This window comes from Carassius gibelio, chromosome B13 (genome assembly GCF_023724105.1).
Source record: "Carassius gibelio isolate Cgi1373 ecotype wild population from Czech Republic chromosome B13, carGib1.2-hapl.c, whole genome shotgun sequence".
Lineage (NCBI taxonomy): Eukaryota > Metazoa > Chordata > Actinopteri > Cypriniformes > Cyprinidae > Carassius > Carassius gibelio.
Window position 1 is genome coordinate 15,109,269 of NC_068408.1, and position 25,631 is coordinate 15,134,899.

Sequence of the window (25,631 nt, forward strand, 5' to 3'; positions counted from 1 at the left end):
GGTGTAGGTTGCAACAAGAATGCCAGTCACTGTTGTCCTAGCACTACCCACATTTGATGGACAACAATGGGAAAATGTACCCGTTCCACTTAGAACAGGAATGTTCCGGAAGCACCATGCTTCCCAAAGGAGATCTGGAATCACTTACACACATGAACATCTGTTTAGGTACATATAGAATATTAGAGGTGATTGTAACTCTCTTGGAAAATGGCAAAAAGTCTGCTGGGGAAACACAGGCTCTCAAGCTATACCCTGGACTACACATATGGAACCCAGCCCTCCATTTCTTGCGGGTTCAATGAGTGAGGGGCTGGCACCGGACATTCCATCATGTCTTGCTGCCGAGGGGATGGAGGAGCTTGACAGTACGGACTCTCTGGAGTGGTTTTTGCAAACCGACACTAAAGGCTCTGGAATACTTCAAACAAAATCGAAGAGCAAACTAATGATACATAATTTTGAACAAAATCAGGCCAAAACGAAGTTCGTTTTGAGTTTGTTTCAGCAGTTCGAAACAGCTCACCAAAGTGAACTTTCTGGGCCTATTCAAATCGGACAATGGACCATTTAACAACTGAATCCAGCAGTGTCCCCCATAATATCGAAGTGCACATCGTTGATCATTGTTCTCACTAAAATATTTTCGTATAGCATGAGATCTGCAGTTTAGTTTAAAGATTAATTATTATGCATCTATAGCACTTCTCGTTGTCATTGTCAAAGTGATCTAGTGCATCCAATAAATGTTTAAATTCATGTAATTTTTTTTTTACTTCTGCATAATACTTTATGTATTTTCAGTGCTTATCTCGATTAATGAGAGTGGAATATTTAATGTAAATGTGTTTATTGAAATGAAAACCAATTTTGTGTACAAAATTGCGTACGGAATTTCTATGCCTATTTTGTGCATATGCAATGTTTATAAATGAGATACCAGACAAGTACCTACATACATTTTCCCCTGCTGGGTGATAGCGATATTAGGATACAACTGCATCGCAACCGACAAATCCAGTGAGGGGGACCCCCGTATAGCCCCTAGCTGCACCACTGTCAAATGGGTGGAGAAGTTAGCAGGTCGGTTTCTCACAGAAAAAGGTGCCTTCCACGACCTGGTAACTCCTCATGCACCTCCAGGAAGAATGGCACCAGGGTGGGGCACTGAGAACCAGCATGGACCACCCCGAAGAACCAGTCGTCCAACCTTAAGGCCTTGAGACACGGTGGACATCTCCACTCAAGCAAATTTTAAACTCTAATAATATTTCACAATTAAACAGTTTTACTCTATTTTTGCATCAAATAAATCTTGCATTAGATATGTCTTTCAAATACAATAAGCATTATTTCATTGTATTAAGTAAACCTCAGTCCAGATGGAAGAGGGTCCACGGACAGCTGAAGGACTGTAAAGGGAAGCTTGCTGCCCAGCAGTCATAAGAGATGTGGACACTGACTAAGAATGTCACTCCCACAGGGGCACATAAATCAGAGTTTCAGACGCTTCAGACACAGCGAGACCTGGGGCACACAATCCATAAATGACATTTGACTCAAAATGTTTAAGATGAAAACTGAAGCTGTCAGTCTTTTTCACTCAAGATCAATGTGGTCACCAAACAACACTGATGGAAAAAACATCATTGTTAAGATTCAATGAAGCCTCAAGAAGCCATCCCAGCCATGAGCTGTGTGGCCTTTTAGACCACTAAATCATACGAGATGAGACATTTTGGGTGAAGTGTGAAAGGTGCCTCAAAAGGTTATCTGTCAAATTCTCGAAAGAAATAGTCATGTCAGTGTAGAAAGATGTATGGCTCACCCATCTCAATCAGATGTGACTAAGCAGCACCTGCCAAAAAAGTTCACTCAGGCTCTGCCTGGATTACCTTTCAGATGTTCATTTTTTGGTGACATTTATGCTTTGAACTGCTGATCTCACTGAGGACCAGGTGTACAGTCCCATCACGACTCCTTTTGAGGTTGGCGAGACACTAAATGACTAGCTGATTTTGATGGTGATCAGAATAATAATTATAATTATTAGCAATGCTAATCAGCCGCCACAAACCCTCCACTAGTATGCTCCTCAAATTTTGTGCATTCTTGAACGCACATTACTGTTTCACCCTCTGTGAAAGTGCTCAATAAAGCATTGATTCATGCCCAGGGGAAAATTGTATTGCTCTTTCAGAATTCTGGAGACTTCATGAAGATGTATGATTTACTATATGTGCTGTACGATTAGATGAGAAACGCTTGGGGTCATAATGAAGCCTCTGAGTTTTGATTCCAAATGTAATGTTCTTGGCAATTAGCGGTTTGGAAAGGAGATGTGAGGTCATTGTTTTTTTTTTATTTTTAGGAAAATATTATTTCCCCCTCCAATTTAATCTTATTGCTGTCTAGAAAAACAGTGAGATATTAAAGAGATCTCAATATGTGATCTTTATTTCCTATGGGTGGAGATAAACTGGATGTTTCTTTAAATGAGGGAAATATTAAACATAGGTTATTGGCAGATTCTTCAATGAATTACTAAACAAACCATTACATTAAAAACTTTGGCATAATTAACCTGTCTAAGATTTGATAGTGAATAAATCATAATTCCAGTTTCCACTGTATCAGCTTGTGGTGCACGTTTAAGCACAACAGTGACTTGGACTTATATCTGGTTGCCATAATCTTTTGTTTTTTTTCATGTCCGTATTATTTATTTATTAATTTGTGGCAGTACACTGACGGAGGAGGGATTGTTATTCTGGTAACATTTTATTCTTCCCTAGTAAACTGTGTAATGAGATCCCAGATTGTTAAAAGTAAAGTATTAAATGTGAATGCAAAAATTAATATGATGGGGCAACTCAAGGGCAGACTACAATTATAATTATTTTATGTATAAAACAGGCACTCCACCATAACACCCATTACTGTATATGATGTTTCAACTACAAACCATGTGCCAAGGACGAAGGACTTTTTATGTCCTTTTATAGGCTAAACTTAAACCTATTGTCATAAATCACCCTTAGAGAAATCCTTTCAGATCAGTAATTAACGGTCTTCACAACAGTTTAAACAAGGCCTTTACAGAGGTGATAAATGTCAAAATGATATTTCATCCAAAGGTTATGTGACTTTGACACTGCATTCTGTGAAATAATGAGCATGGGAAATGTAAACTTTAAATGTTTTGATCTTAATAAGCAGCATGAGACCTTTTTCATCAAACCCTATGAGGAAAACACAAAACAGTTTTTCACTGATTAGACTGAAATGTCATCTCTCAACAAGCTTTGTTTAAGGTCCTTCACCGTCATCTGAATTATTATTTTCCCTTGAAAAAAGCACTGAAGAAATGAAAAAAGCACTGAAAAATGGTTGTTCTATGGCATCACAGCATCTTCTATCCATTGTATCGTTTTTTAGGTCCAGGAGGGAATTATATGTACAGTATATGACTCTATAGGTCTTTTCTAATCATTGTACACCTGCTGGTATTTCAGCAACAAAGCTGTTGAGGTAATGAGATGGTTAAAGACAAATGGCCTGATCACTTCACTTAAGTTCATATTCAGAGACCTATAATAACCAGTGCACAATACTGCAAGAATCATTATGCAAGCTGTCTTTTCTTAAATAAATGTCTTAACAGCCATATCACCCTGTAGCCCAAGACTGGTTGCCCACTGAAGCTAAGCAGGATTGAGCTGGTCACCTGGATGGGAGGCCTCCTGGGAAAACTAGGTTGCTGCTGGAAGAGGTGTTAGTGAGGTCAGAAGGGAGTGCTCACCCTGAGGTCTGTGTGGGTCCTAATGTCCCAGTATAGTGACCGGGACAGTATTCTGTAAAAAATCACCATCCCTCGGGTGAGACGTTAAACCAAGGTCCTGACTCTCTGTGGTCATTCTCGAAAAGTGTCCTGGAAATATTACTTCCACTGGCCCCTGTCAATCACGGCCTCGTGGTGTGTGGTGAGCACACTGGCGCCGTTGTACTGTGGCTGCCGTCGCATCATCCAAGTGGATGTTGCACACTGTTGGTGGTTGAGAAGAGACCTCCTCATGATCGTAAAGAGCTTTGGGTGTACAACAATACACAATGAAGCCCTATATAAATACTTAATTAATTTATTCATTCAAGTCAAGTGGTAAGTCAAGCACTAAACCGCAAGTGATAATAAAAATGCTAATATAATGGCAAACATTGGTCTTACACACTTGCACTGCTAGAGATACACCTGCTTAGATGACTGAAGTATTAAGATTAATAGAAGGAACATTTTGCTGAAGCATTCAAGGACAAAACCCTGACAGGGAGCCATTCAGCACATCTAAAACATAAATGAATAAATCAAATCTTAAAGAAAGCAAAACCAAAAGCTAATCCCAAATAATCTGACAGCAATTAATCACAGGACTCAAGGTATCCAGGCGGCTGTACTGCTTTAAAGGTGCTGTATATAAGTTTTTGACTCTACTAAAGCATAAAAATACCATAATATGTTGGCAGATGTTTAAGAAACATGCAAAGTTAACATACTTGTTAATCTGAAAAACAATGCTACAGTCAGTTATTCTCCTTTGAAAATGTGCGTTCTGGGCCTGAATTTCAGTCTCTGTTTTGGTTTGTGAAACCCAACCACTGCAAGTTTACCCAATTGTATTTCGACAACCCGGGTTGCCAGTTGGTAGGAAACCATTTAATTTCATAATTCATTTCAGTCATGGAAGCTGGTAACAAAAGGGGTCAGAGCGTCAATCTGGCAACCTGTGTGTGTGTTAAGTCTGAGGAGGAGGGGCCGGTTGAAAAAAAAACCCTTTCCAATATTTTGAATTTGGACTGCAATACCTAGTTCTACCCCTCGTTGTCAATTCTACTGTACATACAGCACCTTTAATGTTTAGAAGAAGTGTGATCCAGGAGTGTTTTCGATCAGAGCTTTTATTTAAACAAGCTCATGATGATACACGACTCCATGACCAATGACTGACCACAGAACCAGGCAACATGGAAACATAACATGCTTTTGTTTACATTTTATTGTACATTTTATTATCTGATGCCATTTACTGACATGATATAAAGTTATTTGCTCTACGATAAAAAAACTGAAACTATGGACGTCAGAGAGGGAGAGAGGATTTTTAGAACAGCTATTAGGAATGGAAATTATTTTCAGCATCTTTCCACAGGTGCAAGAAGCGAGATTTATTAGTCTGGGGACAAGCTCTAGCTCCAAGGCATAAGTAGGCTTCCTGTAATGTTTTTAATTGTACAGCAGAAGGGCAATTTAGTAATATCAAAAACAAAACAATAACTTGTATATGCAATGTGGATCTAATAGTCAGGAGGTTTTTTTTTTTTTTTTTTTTATACAATCTGTGGTATTAGAGATGATTCATCATTATGAATGAAATGTAAAATGAACAAAGTATTTCATTCACATAGATTGTTGTTAAAGAACTATTAGGATATTGTTGATACAGTTATAATAAAAACATCAATAATGACTGCGATGTCAGATCAGAGTGTGTGATCTGATATCATGCTGTTTCACATAAAGCACTACAAATGATGTGTAATATTAAGCATGAAAGGGAAGATGTCATTACAAAACATAATACAAATTATGTGCTAATACTACTAATATTTAGTTACACTGGACTGGCTATCTGTTGTCATTATTTTAAAAAGGAATGGACAGCATTATGGATTATCTGTCATTAAACAAACAGTTCCAGTTGGTGGCCTAACTTAATAACCACTATAAAGAGTATATCTGCACTTCACAGGCATGATAAAGAGAAGCCTCAGTTTGACAGAGGTGGTCACTTAAGGTTTATCCTACTATGACCATAGAGCTGTGGTCTCAGTGCCTCCTAGTGGATAGCAAAATGTTGCAATGGTGTTTTGTAGCAACATCACTCATCACAATCTGGTCTATGAGAAATGCATTTAAAACAGCCATATTGAATATTCATGTTTATAAATTGCTTTTTGTGCGTGTACAGACATCATTTATAATAAAGAATTACACAGTCTTCTATAATTGTCTGATTTGTGTGTATCTTGGCAGCTCATCTCTATAACTGAATTTGAATCAGACGGGAGATTTGTCAAATGTCAGGAGGAAAAAAACATATACAACATAATAGAAAACAAACATAATGCATAAATATATGTTGCTTTGTATTTGTTGCTTATTTATTCAACCTTGTGATATTTTAAAATACATTTAACCAGGCAGAATTTGATGTATTTTTATTTCATTGCTGGTTAGGTGGTTGTTCTCTTCCTTGCATTTTTGTTGTTCAGTAATATCTTTGCACAATAATCAGGCCTGTAAGAGTCATTTAGGCTTCAACATTAAAAAATTTAACTGAATAAGTTTTGATTAAATTCTACTGTATTGCAGCAAGATATTTTCTGTATTGTAGATCTATATTTGTATTTCAATACATTTGTAGGCTATTGGTGCTTTAGCAATACTATTGTGAGCAAATTGGGTATAGTTTGCAAAACATTTGTCAATAAAGCAACTGAAATTTTAAAATAATTAATAACTATTCTTCCATCATGGAATGTGTTTTTTTTTTTGTACATTTGTAACATTGTTGTCTTTTACAGTGCATATATATATATATATATATATATATATATATATATATATATATATATATATATATATATATATATATATATACATACAATGTTTTAAAGTGAGCCACGGAGCCTTTTTAAATACGCTATGTGTGTTGTGTATGTATATATTATATATTTGTGCAGCAGGCAGTTTTTGTGAGAGAGCAGAATCTCAGCCTGTCATTGCACCTCTGCCTCTGCATCCTGTCCGCAGCTCGCCTCGCGCTCCGTGAGCTGACAGCTCCGCCGCGCATGCGCAGGGCGTCTCCACTGGCTCGCTCGGTGCTGAAGTTGGGCGGATGGACGGAAAACACCGCTGATGGAGATAAAACGGCAGCATGTAATCTCAACGCGTGATACCCCCGATATCCGCATAAACACGTGTAACGACACCCTTTTAGAAGACTGACATCTAAAACAAAAGGGGTAAGGCGACACACGCTCTTTAACGGTCTCGGCGGTCCCGCTAGCTCGCCAGCTAACGCGCTAGCCGTTGCTTCCTTGCGTTTAGAAAATCAAAGAGCGGCTGCGAAAATAGAATAAAGTGGCAATTACATTTCGCCTGGCAAAAATAGCACGGCTTTAGGGAACAGTTTGCCCATTACTTTCAATTGCACCGCGCTGTCTTGTGACATAAATGATTTAGGCTTTACCTGCGATGACTTAAGTAAAGATGCTGGCTGTGTTGCAAAACCCAGCGAGCTGCCTACCTAGACAGCATTTTTGGACATTATTCGAGTGGCTGAGAGGTTCCAACAGCATTTATAACGCTCGTTGGTGTTTGGTGACTTCGTAGGGGCGTTTAAACCATCGATAATGTTCCAAAGATGCCTAAACACGCTGTCTAGGTAGGATCCTCAGTAGGTTTTGACACACAGCCGTGTTTGATTCCACAGACAGCCGCTGCAACCGGGAATGAAGGCGAATAACGGATGACAGCCGTCTATATCTGTATATCACGGAACATTGTCTTGCATTGTTATACTTAAAAAAATAAACTATGACTTTTTATCTTAATGTACCTTTTAAATTACCTCTTTCCCGACAATTTTCTCCCGATTGACCTTAAATTAAATATATGTATTTTTTGAGTTTGTATATTATTTCTCGGACTTGCCAGTAATTATTTTCCCTGCATTCAGTTATTGATGAGAGTTTCCTTCCGGAGGAGGGCTGATTGCTCGACCATTCATCATCATAAGAGTTGTGAAGTTCCTCCTATTCACTTGTGCTTCTGGTTTTACAATGCAGCTGCTTTTGTGTAACAATCTGTTTCATGTGGGGAACATCTCGGATGTCAAATCAGATGATTCGTCACTGAATCCATTCATTAAAACCAAGCAGTAGTAACCCGCTCCACACAAATGAATGCACAGATTTGTAAAAAAAAAAAAAAAAAAAAAATCACATTTTTGTTTCACTATTGAACATTGGAGGGAAACAGAAATACACTGAAAATGAAAGCCAGTAAATCTGTATAGTTCAGTATACTTTCTATTACTGATATGCTTGGTTTTTTTCTCCACATTTTGCTGTGATATATAATAGTACTGCAGTGTATTACCTTGCAGAAATATTGACCTCTTTCACTTGTCAATAAAACCTAGATAAAACATAACCGAAATGTTTTTTTTATTTTTTTAAGTTTAAGGGTTATTTAGATTACAATAGTGTTGCCAGTGTCAGTAAGTAAAGTAGTACATGTAATTTGCACATTATAAAATTTGATCTATTTTGTTTTTATACATTTTATGGGGACAATAGCAGTGCAATGCAATCTTTGCTTTCAAAATGTAATGTCTTATAATACATTTTTCACTAAAGACTCAAATTTACTATTTAACTAGTTAATGTATCTAGTTTAATATCAATTAATTATTATTATTTAAATATTTTAATGAACACTCTTTAAAAATTTGATTAATTAGCTATTAGATTTGATCAGTACATGTAATAATTAATTTAAAGTAGCAATGGAATGAAAGTAGCAATGGAAAATATCTTTTTTTAGACAGTTTAGATGATTGCTTTGCATGTGTTACCAGCATTTTCAGTGAAACGCTCTTAAAAATAAAGGTTCTAGGCATCAATGGTTCGACGAAGAACCTTGAACATCCATGGGACCTTTCAAATGCAGAAAAGGTTCTTTATAGTCGATTTTTTTTTTTTAATGTTCTTCAAATGGTTCTTTTAGGAACTGTTCACGGAAAGGTTCTTTTGGGAGCCAAAAATGGTTAGTCTATGGCATAACTGCAAAAGCACCCTTTTGCAAACTATATTTTAAAGACATGAGGACCAGTTATGACATGATTACATTATGCACATTATTACGTAACATTACATATGCATGGATGAGTTGTTCAACATAATAAGATATTTAACATGCATTTAAAAATAGATAGGATGAATGCTTATTTCATGCTGACTTTAAGGTTCTTTGTGTTATTAATAAAAGTGTTTTTTGCTTCATTTTGTCAAACAGCACATTATTATTCTTGTGGCAAACACTAATTAAATAAGAATTGGATTATAAGATGTCCAGAAGTAATCAGATTCGTTTTTGAGTGCAATCTTACAAGTTTGAGTAATATAAATGGTTATCAGTTATCAGTTGTTAGTAATTATAGCCCTATATTAAAGCAGTTCTGATGCTTTCTTTCTGGTGTGATTTATTTCCCAGATGTCTTATCCTGGATCATTTAGCCCTTGACTCAAGGAAAGGGTGTGCCTGAAAATACCAGGTGTTTGAAACCTACCTCCACCCACCTCCCGCATTCTCCATCAGGCATGATAAGAGAAGATACAAGAGGCCAAATTTTGTTTTCCAGCTCTCTACCAGTCTCAATGTTTGACATTACAGTCATGATTTTCTTACCTGATCTTCGGATGGATTGCTACTAATTCGCATGGTAAGTTGGGGTGGGGGGGGGGGGTCCTCTCCTAGAGTGATTGCAAGTGCACTGATGATGTGGAAAATCACAAGACGTGTTTACCGAGCGGTGATGTGATGTTGCACAAGGTGAGAAATGTGGGTGAAACGTGCCTCTGTGTGATTATCACATGTATTAGAACTGCAGTGTGACATGTTTCTCAAGCTAGGCTTTGTGGGTAACGGCTTTAGGTGGCTTCTGTTGTGCAGCCAGCCATGGCCTATGGTATGCATCACTTGCTGCAATGGAATGTGTATGGGGAAGTGCACAAGGGCGCATGAGACTTCCAGTGGGAGAACGGGGTTAGACAGCGCCATCTGAGCATGCTCGCACGCAGAGGCATTTTCACACATTGTAATGTAATTCACAAATGCTGACTGTAATGTATTTTAAGCAGGGAAGTGAGCGCTCAAATGCTTGTTGTTAGAAATATGTGCAATTAAAGGAACCTCTTCTGTTATTTACAATATTTTAAATGCATTCAAACTTTAAAAAGCATTCGTGATCCATTTAGCAGTCTTTACTGGAACAGAAAAATATTTCTTTGGGTAGATGTTTCAATATCTGTAACAGAAACACACACCAAAGGCAGAAGAATTATTAGAGGCCAGATACATGCACAAATAATGAATTACATGAAATACATCCGGAAGTTTCGCACAGATTTTTAATCTCTTTCAAAACTAGATTTGATCAAGTGGTGTTTAGGTGAAGGTGAAGACTACACTCAATGCATGTTGTGTAAAAACATTTTTATTGGACTGTCCAGCTTTTAATGTATGTAGAAAACTCTTTTATGAAGTGAACTCACTTAAAGACTTATTTAGTATAATTTTTGCAGGATAAGTTTTTTATCATGTTAATGTAAAAAATCTTGTGTAATATAACTTGTGTTTGTTTGTTTGCTGGTTTTATTTTCTTTACTATAATTGTATTCCTTAATTGTTTTTGCCATGAAAATAGCCTTAGATGCTGACATGGCATATACTTTAAATATATACTATACTATACTATAATGTCCCAGACAGATTATCTTTGCCAGTTGTCTCAGCCTTCTCTTTTATTAACATCAATTATTACATGGCTCTCTGGAATACTTGATTCTGATTGGTCAGTTGTGTGCATGGTCCAGGGAAGTACTTTATTACTGACTTTAGCTGATGAAATGTAATTATATGATGAAATGTATAATTATAAGGGAAAGTTCCCCCAAAAATGAAAATCCTGTCATCATTAACTCATTATGTTGCTGTAAACCTATAAAACTGACATTCTACTGTTGAATACAAAATAACATATTCTGAAGAATGTTTATAACCAAACCTTTTTGGTGACTATTGGTTTGTATTGTATGGACAAAACCACTAAAACATTTCTCATAATATCTTACTTTATGTTCCACAGAAGAAAGAAAACATACAGGTTTGAAACATGAGTAAATTATCACAGATTTTTATGGGGGGTGAAATATCCCTTAAAAGCAATGGAGACACATGATAATGACAATTAATAATTTTGACAGAATATTTACATGGCATTCACTGAAAGTATCTAAAAACAGAACGTGTGAATTATCCCCAGCCAAATATTGTCTCATACATTGGTCTGTCACTAGTGTTTAGCACTATTAATTTTTTTTTAGCTTAGTATGATATACAATGACATATGACTTTCTGTGAAATCAGACTGAGTCTGGTTGTATAATTGTTTTTTCCTCAATATAACTTCTTGTTTTACATATTGTGCAGAGCTGTTGGTCAATGCTGTAGATGTGAACAAAGGGACTTCTCAGTGTGTTTTGCATCAGGATGCATGTTTTCCATGGCCAGGCACTGAATAACTGATGGTAGTTATGTTTTGCATATTTGATTTATGTGGCTCCATTATGGTAAACTCTCTGTTCACATTACATCACATCACAGACAAACTGAGCTTTCATCACCAGGTAGATGGTCTAAGTTTAAGGATGAATTTAGAGGTAAGGTCTGTTTCACGGTCTATATATTCAGAGTAATCATATTTTGGTGTATGTGATGTCAGTAATATTGATGGAATGTAATGAGACTAAGAAAACAGTAGACTACTTTTACCCTACAAGCACAATACTAATACTAAATAACAAACAAAATGTTTCCTTTCATATGCAGTATGCTTTATATATTTATTTTTATAGCATATTTTGTGTAGCATATTTAATGCTGTGTTTTCCTACAAAAAATTGCTGTTGTGTCGTTTTTGTCCTTTATCACTGCAATGCATTTCAATCAGCAGTGAATCTTTAAATTATGCACCACACATTGCGACAAAAAGTCAGCCAACCAAATGCCCTGTGGTTTTGTGGTTATGGGATATTTACCAATACCATACTGGGAAACAGTCATTTGATACTGTCCCAGACCTCCAGCTTCTCCGTTTAGTGCCCAGACTGTTTGTCCCTAAATATTTGGATCAGATGTCTAGGTGATGTGATATGGTGTTTGTGCTGCCAAACCCTACCAAAAGATCAGTTTCCAGAAAGCTTTGTGCTAACATGAACAAATTTGTTGAGAGCCTTAAATGAGGCATCATGTTTACCAGGGTTTCCCAAAGTCTATTGTAGGGCTGTAGCTATCAAATATTTTAGTAATCGAGTATTCTACCAAAAATTCCATCGATTAATCGAGTAATCAGATAAAATGTGTTTTTGCTTTAATTAAAGTGCAATATTAATTATGCAAGAGAAAATAAGACTCATGGGGCTCTTAAAATGAACAACTAAGTTTCCTTTTTTAGAAAGAAAATATTTTTATTTTTTAAATGCATAGAATGCAATGCAGACATCAAAAATAAACATTTAATTATTACCCATTGTTTCTCTGTCTGTACTTGTACTGTGAACAATGACAATAAAGTTGACAGATGAATTAAGTGCATTCGGTTGGGGTTTTAAATAAAGCATTTTCTGAGATGCACATTAAACATTAAACACATAAAACATTAATTTTATATATCTTTTAATTATTGAAAATTAACTTTTTGGTAAACAAAGGGGATTTACTATTAAAAATAAAACATGGAAGAAATGTTGTGTGATTAAACCTAAAAAAATTAAACCTAAAATTATGTTTGATTTTTTTTTTTGGTAGTAGGCTATGTACATTCTGCTGAGCAATAGTAATACAGGACTTTTATTTTGACGGGTTGACGTACCTTTACAGTTCTGTGTATGTGATGTGATGCTAGTTTTACTCTAATCAAAGGTCAGATGCTCATGAAGTGACTGTCAGAGCAGTTCTGGAGATGTTGTTCATATGTTCACGTCCTTATTTCGTGATAGCAGACGCTGAAATGTAGCGTCACGCGCGTCATTGCGTGTGGTAAAAAGGAAGACGCGCTTCTGCTCCATTCATTAACAGAGACACGCAGAACATGCAGGATTCATTTTTAAATAGACTGTTCCGGCTTAATATTTACAGATATTAGTCCATATCGTGATTTGATGTAAGTGCAATGACCTATTTTTGATTAATAAAATTCTAAATTTGGCAAATTGCGTGCCATTCCGCGTTAAACTGTAAATTCTGTTTTTATAACTGGATTCCACGATTCCCTCCGCGTTTTCTACATCGCGGAAATCATAAGGCCCTTGTTGTGGTATGCCAGCTCTATCTTGCAATGGACATAAGCCACGACGTTCACAACGCGTTGTGTCACATTAAAAAACTAATTGCGAAAGAACCTGACGTGAGATTTAAAATAAATTAAAAGAGACTTCGGGGCAGAGGAATTTGCCTCGATCATTTTTTGTAATCAAATTAATCGAGGAATCGTTTCAGCCCTAGTCAAATTATTTATTTGCAGTTCACGCAAACAACTTGCTGAGCTTAAAGTGATTAACTGAATAGAGTAATGAGGCAAGTCCCATAAAGGCCTCAATACACCTGAAGTGGTGCAGGGGTTAAATGGATAGTTAACTATGAAATTAAACATCTGTCAACATTTACCTTAATAGCTTTTTTAAACCATTTTAAATTTAATTTTCAGTCTATTCTTCAGATAAACTTATGAAATGGCTTAAGAAGACTTGGTAGCCTAAATACTGTTTATTACTACTTTCAATTATGTTTTATTTTTTATTCTAAGTTTTAGTATTTTTTTTAGTTTTTATTATTCATTATTATTATTATATTTATATTTTATTATTATTATAAGATTAAGCTGTAATTAAAATTTATTTAATTTTTAGTTTTAGTACCTAAGTTTTTTTCACTGTAAAAAAAACAAACAAACAAAAAAAGATATATTGAAGAATTTTGCAAAGTTTTTTTTTATGTGTTAATTAAATTTTTAGTCACATATTAAAATATTTCTACATTATAATAATTACATTATATGTATTATATAATTATAATAGATATTATATATAATATTTTAATTAACAAAAATATCTGTTAATTAAAAAAAAAAAAAAAAATATATATATATATATACATATATATATATATATATATATATATATATTAGATATCAGATATCACATATGACAAAATTATCTTTTGAATTTCTATGCTCATATGTATGCAAGTGAGGTGCTTCCATATTACCAAGACCGTATGGTCACTATTAATAAAACTGTCAAACTGAATAATCACCCATGTGTTTTAAAGACATGTTAATGGTATGGTGATGGATCACAGTTAGAGTAGAGCAGAGCTCACAGTAACAACACTTGCTTATTTTCTCTCCTGATAGAGTGCTTCTTGGAAACACATGCAACGCAGTTAAATTGTTTGTGGTTAAAATCTTTGCTCTGATGTTGTTTTTAACAAGCCAGTGATATTGGGAACCAAACATGGAAGAATTTACTGAAAACCATTTTATTTCACATATGCTCTCTGGTTGCCGGTGTACATGTAAAAATGTTGATTTGCATGGAGATTTATTTTTATTTGGCGCCAAGCCTCCATCATGAAATCTTAAATGAGATTTTGATGGCTTTCGGTCTATGTTCATGTACTAGGAAGCTCCCAAATGTTGACCCTTTTACGCAGATTTAATATGTATGATTTTTCTTTTTACGGTTAAACAGAACTAAATATCAATGACTCATTTAGTTTCAAAAAGGTTTCCTTGACAATGTACCTTATCTATTTATCTAATTAGTTTTCTCTTGAAGAACCGTTTAAGAAGGATTCATATGGTTTTATTTAATTTCTTTTAAGAAACAGGAAGCAACAGCAATTGCATTTTTATAAACAGTTTTCTTCCTGAAAGGAAAACTGTTGCGTTTGCTCATGTGTTAGAACATGTGAGATCCCACACTACTATTGCCTGTGTGTGTTCAGGGCTGGGGGAGCATCTCTCTCTCCCTCCTACAGCTCAAACTAATTTAGCATCTTGCCAGAGGAATGAATGTGTAGTCTGAACAGAAGAGGGGATTTCTTTACTTTCTGTCTCTCTGTCTCTCTGTCTGCCTGCCTCTCAGTCTCTCACATGCATTCTTGTAGATTTCAGCTGAATAAGCATCTGACTGTAGAGTAGGAAACGGTCCAGCAAGCTCAGATACTGAGCATCCTTATGATCGCTTCCATTGGAAAAGCTAGCATAAATCTCTCCCTGGAATCTGCAAATCATTAATCATCTCTTTCTTCTTTACTTTAGATTTAGAAACATCTGTAGTTAACAAGATACTTCAGCTAACACAGTTCCCAAGCCCCCACTCACTCAAAAAAATGTACTTTCACCTTTGCCAATTTTACTTAATCCGTTTATGTTATGATTACTTAAAAAAATTTATTTAACAATGTGAACTTGATTTAATCTTGTTCGTTCAACAAAAAAGTCTGTACTGTCAGCTTTACTTAAAAATTATTTGTTCAGCCAACATAACATTGTTGCGTAAAAGTAACAGATTAATGAAACCAACGCAGAGTTGCATCTCATTGGCTGAGGATTTCTGCAGTGTATTATGGGTAATTGTTATTCTGTCACCCTCTTGGAGAATTGTAGCACCATTAGATAGGTAGATGAGTAATACAATTTATAACAATGAAGTTGTTCTAATAAGTTTTAGAACAAAACAAACAAAGAAACAAACAGTTTGAAAGGTTGTTTTGTGTTTCAAATATGTTTGCGATATGATTGTTAAACTGTAATTATATAAAGGTCTTGAATGAAGAATAATATTAATTAACTGCTCATGACCCTATTGCACGGGGGTGGCATTCCTAAAATGGCATTATTCAAATTTTATGTCATTGTTATTCAACATTTTCAGGTACAATTAACTCATTTGTTGTTTGTTGACTATATTAAGGTTTGTTAAGTTAACTTAAACTTATTTTGTAAAATGAACTTAATTATTAAAAACATTGTCCAAAACATTGCAAATTAGTTGGGCTGACACTATTAAATTAAGCTTTGCCCAACCATAGTAAATAAGTTGAATCAACCTTAATAAATTAAGTTCACCCAATGTAAGTACATTAAATTAAAGTAACAGAATAACATAATGCTGAAATAAAGCAAATTAATCATGTGGAAATCCTTTCCATGATTTTTTTATGTTCGTTCAAAGAATAATTTTTTTGAGTGCTGCCTTGTTTCTAATCAGATGTGTCTGTCCACAGCCTCAGAGTGTGAGTGGAGTTGAAATGAGGAAAAGGCAGCAGGGACGCATTGAAGGACCCCCGCAGGCGCCTGGTCACCCGAGGCCCAACACCTGCTGTCTGTGTTGGTGTGGATGCTGCAAATGCCTCTGGTACACCTCATCCTTCTTTATGTTCTGCTGTAAAGATCTAGATGCATGGAAGCTATTTGCTTAACAATGAGTTTTACATTGAGCAGCAAGTATTTTATCACCATTAACTGCCTCAAGTACATTACCGTTCAAAAGTTTTGGGTTGGTAAGATTTTTAAATATGCTTTTGAATTCATTTGATCAAAAATACATTAAAAACAGTAATTCTGTGAAATATTTGAAATTAAAAAATGTAAAACAATGCAGAGCTGATTTTTTTTTTTGCAGGCATTACTCCAGTCTTCAGTGTCACATGATCCTTCAGAAATCATATTAATATGCTGATTAGGTCATCAAGAAACATTTCTTATTATTAATGTCGAAAACATCTGCTTACTATTTTTGTAGAAACAGTGATTCTTTTTTGTTTTTTCAGAATTCATTTATATTTATTTAAAACCGAAATCTTTTGTTATATTATAAATATCTTTCTGTTACTTTTGATCAATTGAATGCATCCTTGCTGAATAAAAGTAAAAAAAATCTTACTGACCCCAAACTTTTAAACTATAGTGTAAATGCTTAATATTTGTGGGCTCACTCTTACTTTAGTTTGAGCAGGTGTTGCCATTTGACTTTGTTTGGTTTTAGTCTTTTGTAACATGCGTTTGAACTAACAAAACTAGTTTTATCATTGGATTTTATGAATTCTGTGGTGGTTTCATAGTATTACTTTGTTAGTCTCACTTTAAAACATTCCGTCTTTTTTGCTGAATTTACAGAAATGTATGATAATATAAAATTTGCTAAATGCAGTATATCTTCAGGTTGACACTTTAATATAAACTCAAACCTTGACTGAGCAATGGCCATTTTAGCTTTCTGCTAGGCAGCCTGTTAATTTTTAACATGTATTGCCATTGTGTAAATTACTGAGTTTAAGCAAAACATATATTTGCATTGTTGTATGTTAGCAAGGCCTTTTAAAATCCTCCATCAGGAATATTAAGAAAATATGTGGAAGAGGGTTTGTCTCAGTATGCAAGCTAACATTGCACATTTATTTGATAATTACCGAATGCACTTTTAAGCAGGAGTACAACACAAATATAAGTGCCACTAATAATGAGAAGAAAACAACTTGTCTTTAACCACAGCTGGACCATTATTTTATTTTTTATTTGATGTTTCATTTAATGTATTTTTTAATCTTGTCTACAAACAAACACATTACATTAGAATGAAATTCTGGCTGTTGTAACTCTTTAAATAAATCGCAAGAAAAAGTGTTCCTTAAAGAGTTAAATTAGCTTGTAATAATATGGGGAAAAAGTAGCTGGAGTTTGAGGCTGGGCCACTGAGCAAAGAAAGATTGGAAAGGCCATAGCACAGCTTGCAGGGGGACTATAAATAACATGAATGAATACAAATATTGCATGAAAAAAAAGAAAACATTGAGGAGGCAGTACAAACCCTACTCTGTAACCTCGGGTTTCCACAGCCATCCCCCCACTAAACACTTCCACTATCTGCACGGTAAATGGCTATTTCTGTCCCACATCACATGCAAAACAGCTGTGTAGTACATGTTATATATTTAGAACCTTGTCAGCTTGTCGAACCCCATGGCTAACAAACACAGTTATACTTGCTGTACAGAGACTTGAACTGAGAAACACAGGCGATGTTCACCTGTGATTTGTAGCTTAGTTTCAATAAAAGCTCTTTTTGGACTAGAGGAGGAATTTTAGTATTTAGATTATGGATAGACTTTTATTGCAAGTCAGTTTTTTTTTCCAAACTTGGGGCCAGAAGGGAGTGAGAGAAACATTTAAAGGGATAGTTTACCCCCCCCCCCCCCCCCCCCCCCAAAAAAAAAAACCAATTCTGTCACTAATTATTCAGCCTCATGTCGTTTCAAACCCGTAAGATGATCTTCGGAACACAAATTAAGATTTTTTTTAATGAAATCCAAGAGTTTTCTGACCCTCCATAGACAGCAACACAACTGAAATGATTCTTTAAAGCAGTCCATGTGACATCAGGGGTTCAACCGTAATTTTATGAAGCTACGAGAATACTTTTCATGCACAAGGAAAATGAAAATAATGACTTTAACAATTCTTCTCCTAAACGTTCATCATACTCTTTCCACAATGGCAGCACGTGACAGCAGACCGGATGAGGATAAGAAGAATTGTTGAATAAAGTTGTTATTTTTGTTTTCTTTGTGCACAAAAAGTATTCTTGTTGCTTCGTAAAAATTACGGATGGAACCCTGATGTCACATGGACTATTTACAGGTGTCCTTGCTACGTTTCTAAACCTGTGAACATTTAAGTTGCATTGCTGTCTATGGAGGGTCAGAAAGCTCTCAGAATTCATCAAATATATCTTAAGTTGTGTTCTGAAGATGAACAAATGCCTTACAGTTTGGAATGACATGAGAGTGAGTAATTAATAACACAACTTTCATTTTTAAGTGAACTATCTCTTTAAGAAGTAAGAAACAGTAAGAAAAACAGAGACTTTGCTGTGTCTAACACTTCTCTTCTCACCCTAGGAATGAAGACAGAAGGGAACGTTCAGAGAGGCAAACATGTACAAAGATGGATAGCATAGAAGCAACAGAGGAACAGTGAGTTATTAGAAACGTCTATCATTGTTTAGGGACAAGATGTTTTGTACTTTTTATAGTGCTCGTGTTCATACCTCCCCAACGTCCTGTTAAAATGAGTGAAATCTCAGTTTGTTACCAAGTCTTTTTGGGGCAATTCAATTTTCAATGAAGTGCCTTTTAATACATTTCCATACAGTGTATTAACTGACAGCTGAAGTTAAAGTTCTTTTAAATGGGTAGTTCCTGTTTTTTTTTCATTGTCTCCCATTTGAAGGCATCCCACACTGGATGAGCTGATTGCCTGGTCTCGGAGCTTTGAGATGGTGATGCGCTCTGCAGAGGGGAGGGATGTTTTCCGGGAGTTCTTGCGGTCGGAGTACAGTGAAGAAAACCTGATGTTCTGGCTGGCCTGTGAGGAACTAAAGAAAGAAACCAACCCATCAGCTATCGAAGAAAAAGCCAGGATCATTTATGAAGACTACGTCTCCATTCTTTCGCCAAAAGAGGTTAGAATACGTGACTGCAATATGACCGTAAAACAAAATATGACAACATAAAAATATAAGATATTCATATTACATTAATAACTAAACAAAATATATTCTCTAGCATTTTTTGTGCACAAACATTTTCTGAACTGTCACCTGACAAAAATAATTTTGGATATTCATGGGTTGATTGGTGTGTTTTTTTCTATACACAAATGTAGATGGAATCTACATTTTTTTGCTTAGCTCATATGCTCAGCATTTTATTCCTACAAATTATTTTTGCCATGTTTTAAGAAAAATTGACATATTTTAATGGACAAAACAAAAAACATATTTTGAATTTTAGTATGCAATATATTCAATATAGTGCAATCTTTCACACAAAATATAAACATATATTTACATATAATCTTCAGGGAAAGTTGATCTTCACATTTGTTGTCGGCTGGCAGGTCAGCTTGGATTCCCGGGTGAGGGAAGGCATCAACCAGAGCCTGGCAGAACCCAGCGGTACGATGTATGAGGAGGCCCAGCTTCAGATCTACACCCTCATGCACAGAGACTCCTTCCCCAGATTTCTCAACTCATCTGTTTACAGGGATCTCCTTAACAGCAAGAGGGCCTGCTTAGACACCTAGGTTTCAGCTAGAAGATTTGTGACAAAAAAAAAGCCCCAAGGTGCCACTTTCAAAAGGTGTGATGTTTCTTATTTCAAGAGTGAGTAGTTAAGCAATTCTGAGCATCCACTAGTGACCCTGAAGTTCAGTTCTGTTTAAGTGCCAATATGAGCTGCTCAGGCAACCGTGACACAGAAAAAAAACATGTAGGAAATCAGACAGATGCATACTTCCTACTGTCTTTTTCATTCACCTGTTTTGTCTCTTTTGACTCCTCAAATCTCCTCTCTCTTCCTGTTTACATCACTTGTTCACTTTCTCTGTGTTCTTTCTACCTGATCCTTTCCATCTTTTACGCCTCGCATATCTGAGGACAGCTGAATAATGCTGTTATTATTATTTTTTTAAGAGAATCAAAAAACAACGGATAAGCGGTAGATGTTAAGCTAGAAAACCTTTGCATGATACAAGGTTATGGAATTTACTCCAGTTTGACATTTAAGCCCCGGACTACAATGTTTTGTTGTTGTTGTTTTTTTTACAAAGGGGAGAGAACATTGTAAAGCTCTCATAAGCGAAGGGAAAATTAGCTGTGCCAAATGTTTTGTAAAAGAGAAGCTGGAAAGCGTAACCTCCGTCCAAACTCTGTCTTTGCGTGTCGACAGTTCTTTAACTGGGAAACTTAAGGGCTAGCTAGTGTTGTGATTGGGCAGCTAAATGAATCATGAACATTTCTTTCTCTCTGCAAAAATCACAATGCCACTGAGTAAGGGCACAAAAGCTGCTGATGCTGGTGATGACACAGTTTATTGTGTGAGTCCTCCTAGCCCCTCCCAGTCCGTTACTAACAGAGAGAAGCACAGGTACTGTATGTCATGGGCTGTAAGCTTCGCCGGACTGACCGAGAATTGCTTGAAAATCACCCACCAACGTTCTGGAGGTTCTTAAAAGAGCTTCGAATTGTCTTACACATTAAAGAAATGTATTTTATTAAACAAAAGTGTAGTGAACACTATGCCTTGTTTTTGAGAGTTCCACTAGGTCTATTTAAAATAACTGTGATCGCCGAGACCTGCTCGATGAGGTGGTGCGACGGAGTCTCTTTTCTCTGCCTCCGAGTCCAAATGTTCGTTTTTGCGACTTGAAACAAGGAGCGGTCGTTTTCACAGCTCGGAAAACTGCAGGTTATCGAGAAAACAAGCAAACAAAAAAAAAAAACGAAGCAAGTCAGTCTTTTTTATAATGCTTTTTTCCAGCATGCGTTTCTTCTGTTGTTTCACGTACACATTGCAATACTCAACCCAGATATGATGTGAACCTCTGCGGGAAGCATCGCGTTGACGATGATACTTACAAAAGACGATTTCCTTCCGAGGTTTAGACGTGTGTCCCTCGAGAACGTGTTGTTGGATTCAAACTTGAATGTTGCTGTTCAATTTTCTAGACATTTATGTGCTATTGCAATCGCAGCAGCCAGTGCATGAGAACACGATATTTAAATGACTGGTGTGTTAAACCACTCTCTCACCTTTTAGCGGAGAAATTCAAGAGTGAATTGCATTTAAACCAACGTTTTTTTTGGTCACCACACCCAACCTCAAAGTGTCACTTTCCTGAACTCTTGTGCCAATGAATGAACGTTTGTTAAGTTAGGCATGATCAAGTGTGTTGTTGTTGGGTTTTCTTACTGGTGCTCTGAGAGTTAAGTGCCATTCACTCTGCAGGTTTACCACATTAAAATGAAGACCTTTGTCACTTTACCGAGTGCATAGATATTCTTCTTTGAACTATTCAAGTGTTTGAGCATCATCCAATGTGAGTAGGTCCTTTAATAGGTGTTACCTAGTAGTTTAGTTTACTTACTGAAGCAGCGAACCATCGTGGGAAGCTTGGCTTTCCAACATTTCTAAAACAAAATGAATGAATTTTCTTGTTTGTTTTAAAAGAAAAAGAATCATGTCATTAAAGAAATGAGCAATAAATCTAAATTGTCTTGCTCTAAAAAAAGAAAAGAAAAAGACTCTGTATGACACATGGACATTTACTGTACCAAACTATCTTTGATGGGGGTAATTGACACACATTTACTGTAAGTTTTATGATAAATGTCAATGAAAATTAATGTGACTGTACGACTATTTCAATCCATACATGTCAGTAATCCGGGAAGTCCAATGTCATTGAAACTATTCGACTGAGTGAATATATATGATTATTTAAAGCAGATAAGGACAGATTTAAAATAAATCCTAGTAGAAGATAATCATGTTTATTTAAACAATGAAAAATTTGAAACCGAAGTTCTTATTATTGACAAAAAATGTGAGGCAAATAAGAAATGGAAATTCATGCAGTATTATGCTACTATATTTGGCTGCAGACGGAATCGTTTGATAAAAACTATCGTTAAAAAGTTTCACACATGAAGGTATTATTCGAATTTGACATTTTCACTTATTATTAATTGAACTGCAGAATATACAAGAACATGCGATGTCACATTTGGTCCCGTTTGCAGTGAACCATCCTTTTAGAAAGTAGTTGTCTGTTTCATTTCAATGCCTCAACTTTATTTTTGCTGCTAATGTTTAATCCGATTTCGAGAGTTTAGGAGTTTTTCTCTTGACGGCTGTCACCGTGATGGCTAACAGCTGTTGATAATGATTTTATCAGCTTGGTAGGACTTGGAAAAAACAACCTTTCTTGCCAAAAGGCTCCTTTTCTAAGCAAATGAAGTGGAGCCTGTGCTATGTGATTATAGAATAATCATTGGTTTTCCACTACCTCTCGTTACGCTTAGTTCTTTTTTTTCTCATCTAGTTACCGTTAAATGTTTATTTTGATCTACTTGAAGCCTAATACTGTAAATGAAATGGGTTTACAAAGAAGAGTAGCATTTCCTTTTGTTTGTTTGTTTGTTAATTTTTTTTTTTTTTAGCATAATTATGATATATACTCACGAAGAATTCAGGAAACGTACTGTTTAAGGGCTAATCCCATATTGCCTATGCAAATATATTAGTTGTCATATTGGAAAAATTAGTAACTAAGGAATGTTTCCTGAAATTGGGTGGAACACTGGTTTACATTTGCCCTTTTCTCTCCGGTCACATAATATGTCATATATGAAATCCTTCTTGATGAAAAAGCTACTCAATTAAGATTGAAATAAATCTGTGTTGTGTCTATACTGTGGGTTGACAGTTCACTTTTGATGTAAAGTGCATATTGAATGTAAGGTACTGTGCATGCTGAAGTTTATTTGTTCAAGTTATGGAAAACTGCATTGGGCAGGAGGGAAGTAATTGAATTATTTGAGTTTGAAGCGAGTGTCTATTCTTGTTTTTAAGGGTGCTTCAGTCTTTTTGGCAAAGGTTGAAGGGCTACTTTTAGGCACTTTAAACACGGTTTTCATGAACAAGAAAATCTACCTCTTGGTTCTGTTCTCTCCACATGCTTAATATAGAAGACCAAGCCTTGAAAAACAACGTAGCTCGCACACATTTTGATTGTTTTGACTTGGTTTTGAGCCACAGGTGAACTGCCAGGCGCTTCTAGCGACTGAATTTTAGCTCAACCTCATTGATTAAACTTCTCATCCTGTAGTTACGTTGTTTTTTTCCTGTTTATACTAAAGATAAACAGTTTGTGCCCACGCAAAAACAAAAACTTAACACTCATTTATTCCTGTATCTGTTATAGCATGTGCTTGCGTTATGTGATATACGGATTGTTGTAATTACAGAAAAAAAAGTGTTAACAGCAGCACTCGGTAGTCACGGCATTACTAGTGTGCTACACCTTTCACAGTTCTTCATTGTTAGCACATGAAATATGCTCTTTACATTCATAAGACATCAGTGCCATTGATTTGAAGGGTTCTTTAGGGTAACCTGAATTTTAATGACCCTCATTTGAATATTGCAAGGAGGAAGGCTTCATGTACATCAGCTTTTCTTTCATTAAATCATTTTTCACTATCGAATGAAACTGAAAAGAGATCAGGTAACATTTTTCATTAAAATGTGTCGCCTGACTTTAAAATCATTATTCATAGTTCATTTATTGTTGTGTTTCTAAAGCCTCATGGTGGACTCGGAATAGTTGTTTATATCAGTTCACAATTACATTCCGACTGTTTTCATGATTAAAAAGCCTGACTACGAATAACTTCACAGTTAAGTGCTGAATTATTTCATTTCAACATGTTATTGCTAAAACATTGTCTACCACAAACTTTATATATTAATACAATCACCTGCCAGGTACAGTCATTAGATATTTATATATAAAAATTCCAAACGATTTCAAAATGATTGACAAAAAATGGAGAATTACCAACTGCTATAATGGCATCTTTCAGACTCTGGAGGCAAACTGACTTCTGTATCACAGTTTATCACAGTCACCCTGAAGTGCCTTGAATGTTTAGGCCATGATCTATGATTTATCATTAATATCCCAAGGGAAGGTGTTTGTCTTTTAAAGCCTGTGCTCTTGTCTGGGACTGAATGCATGATGCACGCTGTAAGCAAAAGACATTTGCACATGCAGAAAGATGTTAAAGTCCAGATCTACGGAAATAAGTGTGAACTGATAGTATTTTAGCATTTTAGCCGTTCAGCTTCTGTCATTGTCCACTGCTCAAAAAAACAAAAAACAAACCATCATCATCTTGAGGTTGTGCTTATTATATAAGTGTTTGGTGCTTATTATGTGTCACATAATGAAATACCCAACCTGTCATCCCATTGACACAATATTTCTTTCTTACAGAATACAGACTTGCCCTGTTTAGTTTTTCCTCTGATCAGACACAGATCAGGCCTTCACAAGGCGTTCTTTAGAGCTGTGCCATGATATGAGTCCTAATAAAAATCACTTATTTTAATATAAACTATTTTAAAATGATCTAGTATTTAATCATAGTTCTGTTGTTTTTAAAACCTGGGGACAAACTATAATGCCTTTGTAAATGACAATAACTCGTAGGAGAAAAATGATCTTTTATATTCGGCATGCTTTTACTATTCAAAATAGTTTAGTTAACACGATACTGTACAAGTATATATAGAAGTACTGCAATCTGCAGACAATAACACTGAGTCTCTCGGAAGAGTTTTAAAAATGGAAATACTGTATAGTGGAAATATTAGAGGTTTCTTTATAGGTAATCATATTTAAATACAGTATTCTGTGCTGAACTCTCAAAACGTGGTGAAATGACTGAAATTACATATGGTAATTCGTTTTCTGGTAAGGTGATGCAGTTTATTAACAATTGAGCCTAGGGAATGGGTTTCTTTCAGATCACATGTACTCCTGCATGAACACTTTAAAAACAGAGAACAAATGTATTTGTAGACATCAAATAAAGTGACTTACAATATGGTGCTGCTTCTGTCTGTCTAACACATAATGACATACTGCACTAAATAGCTGAAGAGCAAAATAACTAGGCAACAATATTATAAGCTCTAGGGTTTATTAAAAGTACTGGCATTCTCATATTTCTTTCTGTAATAATTGTCTAATGTGCCTAAATTTATATATGTGTGTGTGTGTGACCCTGGACCACAAAACCTTTGTGTCCCTGGTGTA

At 35.6% G+C, this 25,631-nt stretch overlaps 2 protein-coding genes across 3 annotated transcripts in view; both read left to right on the plus strand.

The window, feature by feature from the left end:
* rgs17 (regulator of G protein signaling 17) overlaps nt 1–25,419 on the plus strand; it is a 69,204-nt gene extending 43,785 nt beyond the window's left edge. Inside the window, exons 1-6 of one of the 2 annotated variants that reach the window (XM_052572901.1) lie at nt 6,907–7,080; nt 9,335–9,563; nt 16,193–16,323; nt 18,866–18,940; nt 19,197–19,428; nt 19,866–25,419. In XM_052572901.1, coding sequence (XP_052428861.1) covers nt 9,561–9,563; nt 16,193–16,323; nt 18,866–18,940; nt 19,197–19,428; nt 19,866–20,051 — 627 coding nt within the window. In that variant the 5' untranslated portion in view covers nt 6,907–7,080; nt 9,335–9,560 and the 3' untranslated portion in view covers nt 20,052–25,419. Of the gene's footprint in view, nt 1–6,906; nt 7,081–9,334; nt 9,564–16,192; nt 16,324–18,865; nt 18,941–19,196; nt 19,429–19,865 lie in introns of those variants that run through there. The other variant, XM_052572902.1, reaches the window with a different exon arrangement.
* Nucleotides 1–25,631, plus strand: part of LOC127970356 (DNA primase large subunit-like) — a 217,385-nt gene that overhangs the window by 82,374 nt on the left and 109,380 nt on the right. The gene's annotated exons all lie outside the window — the stretch shown is intronic.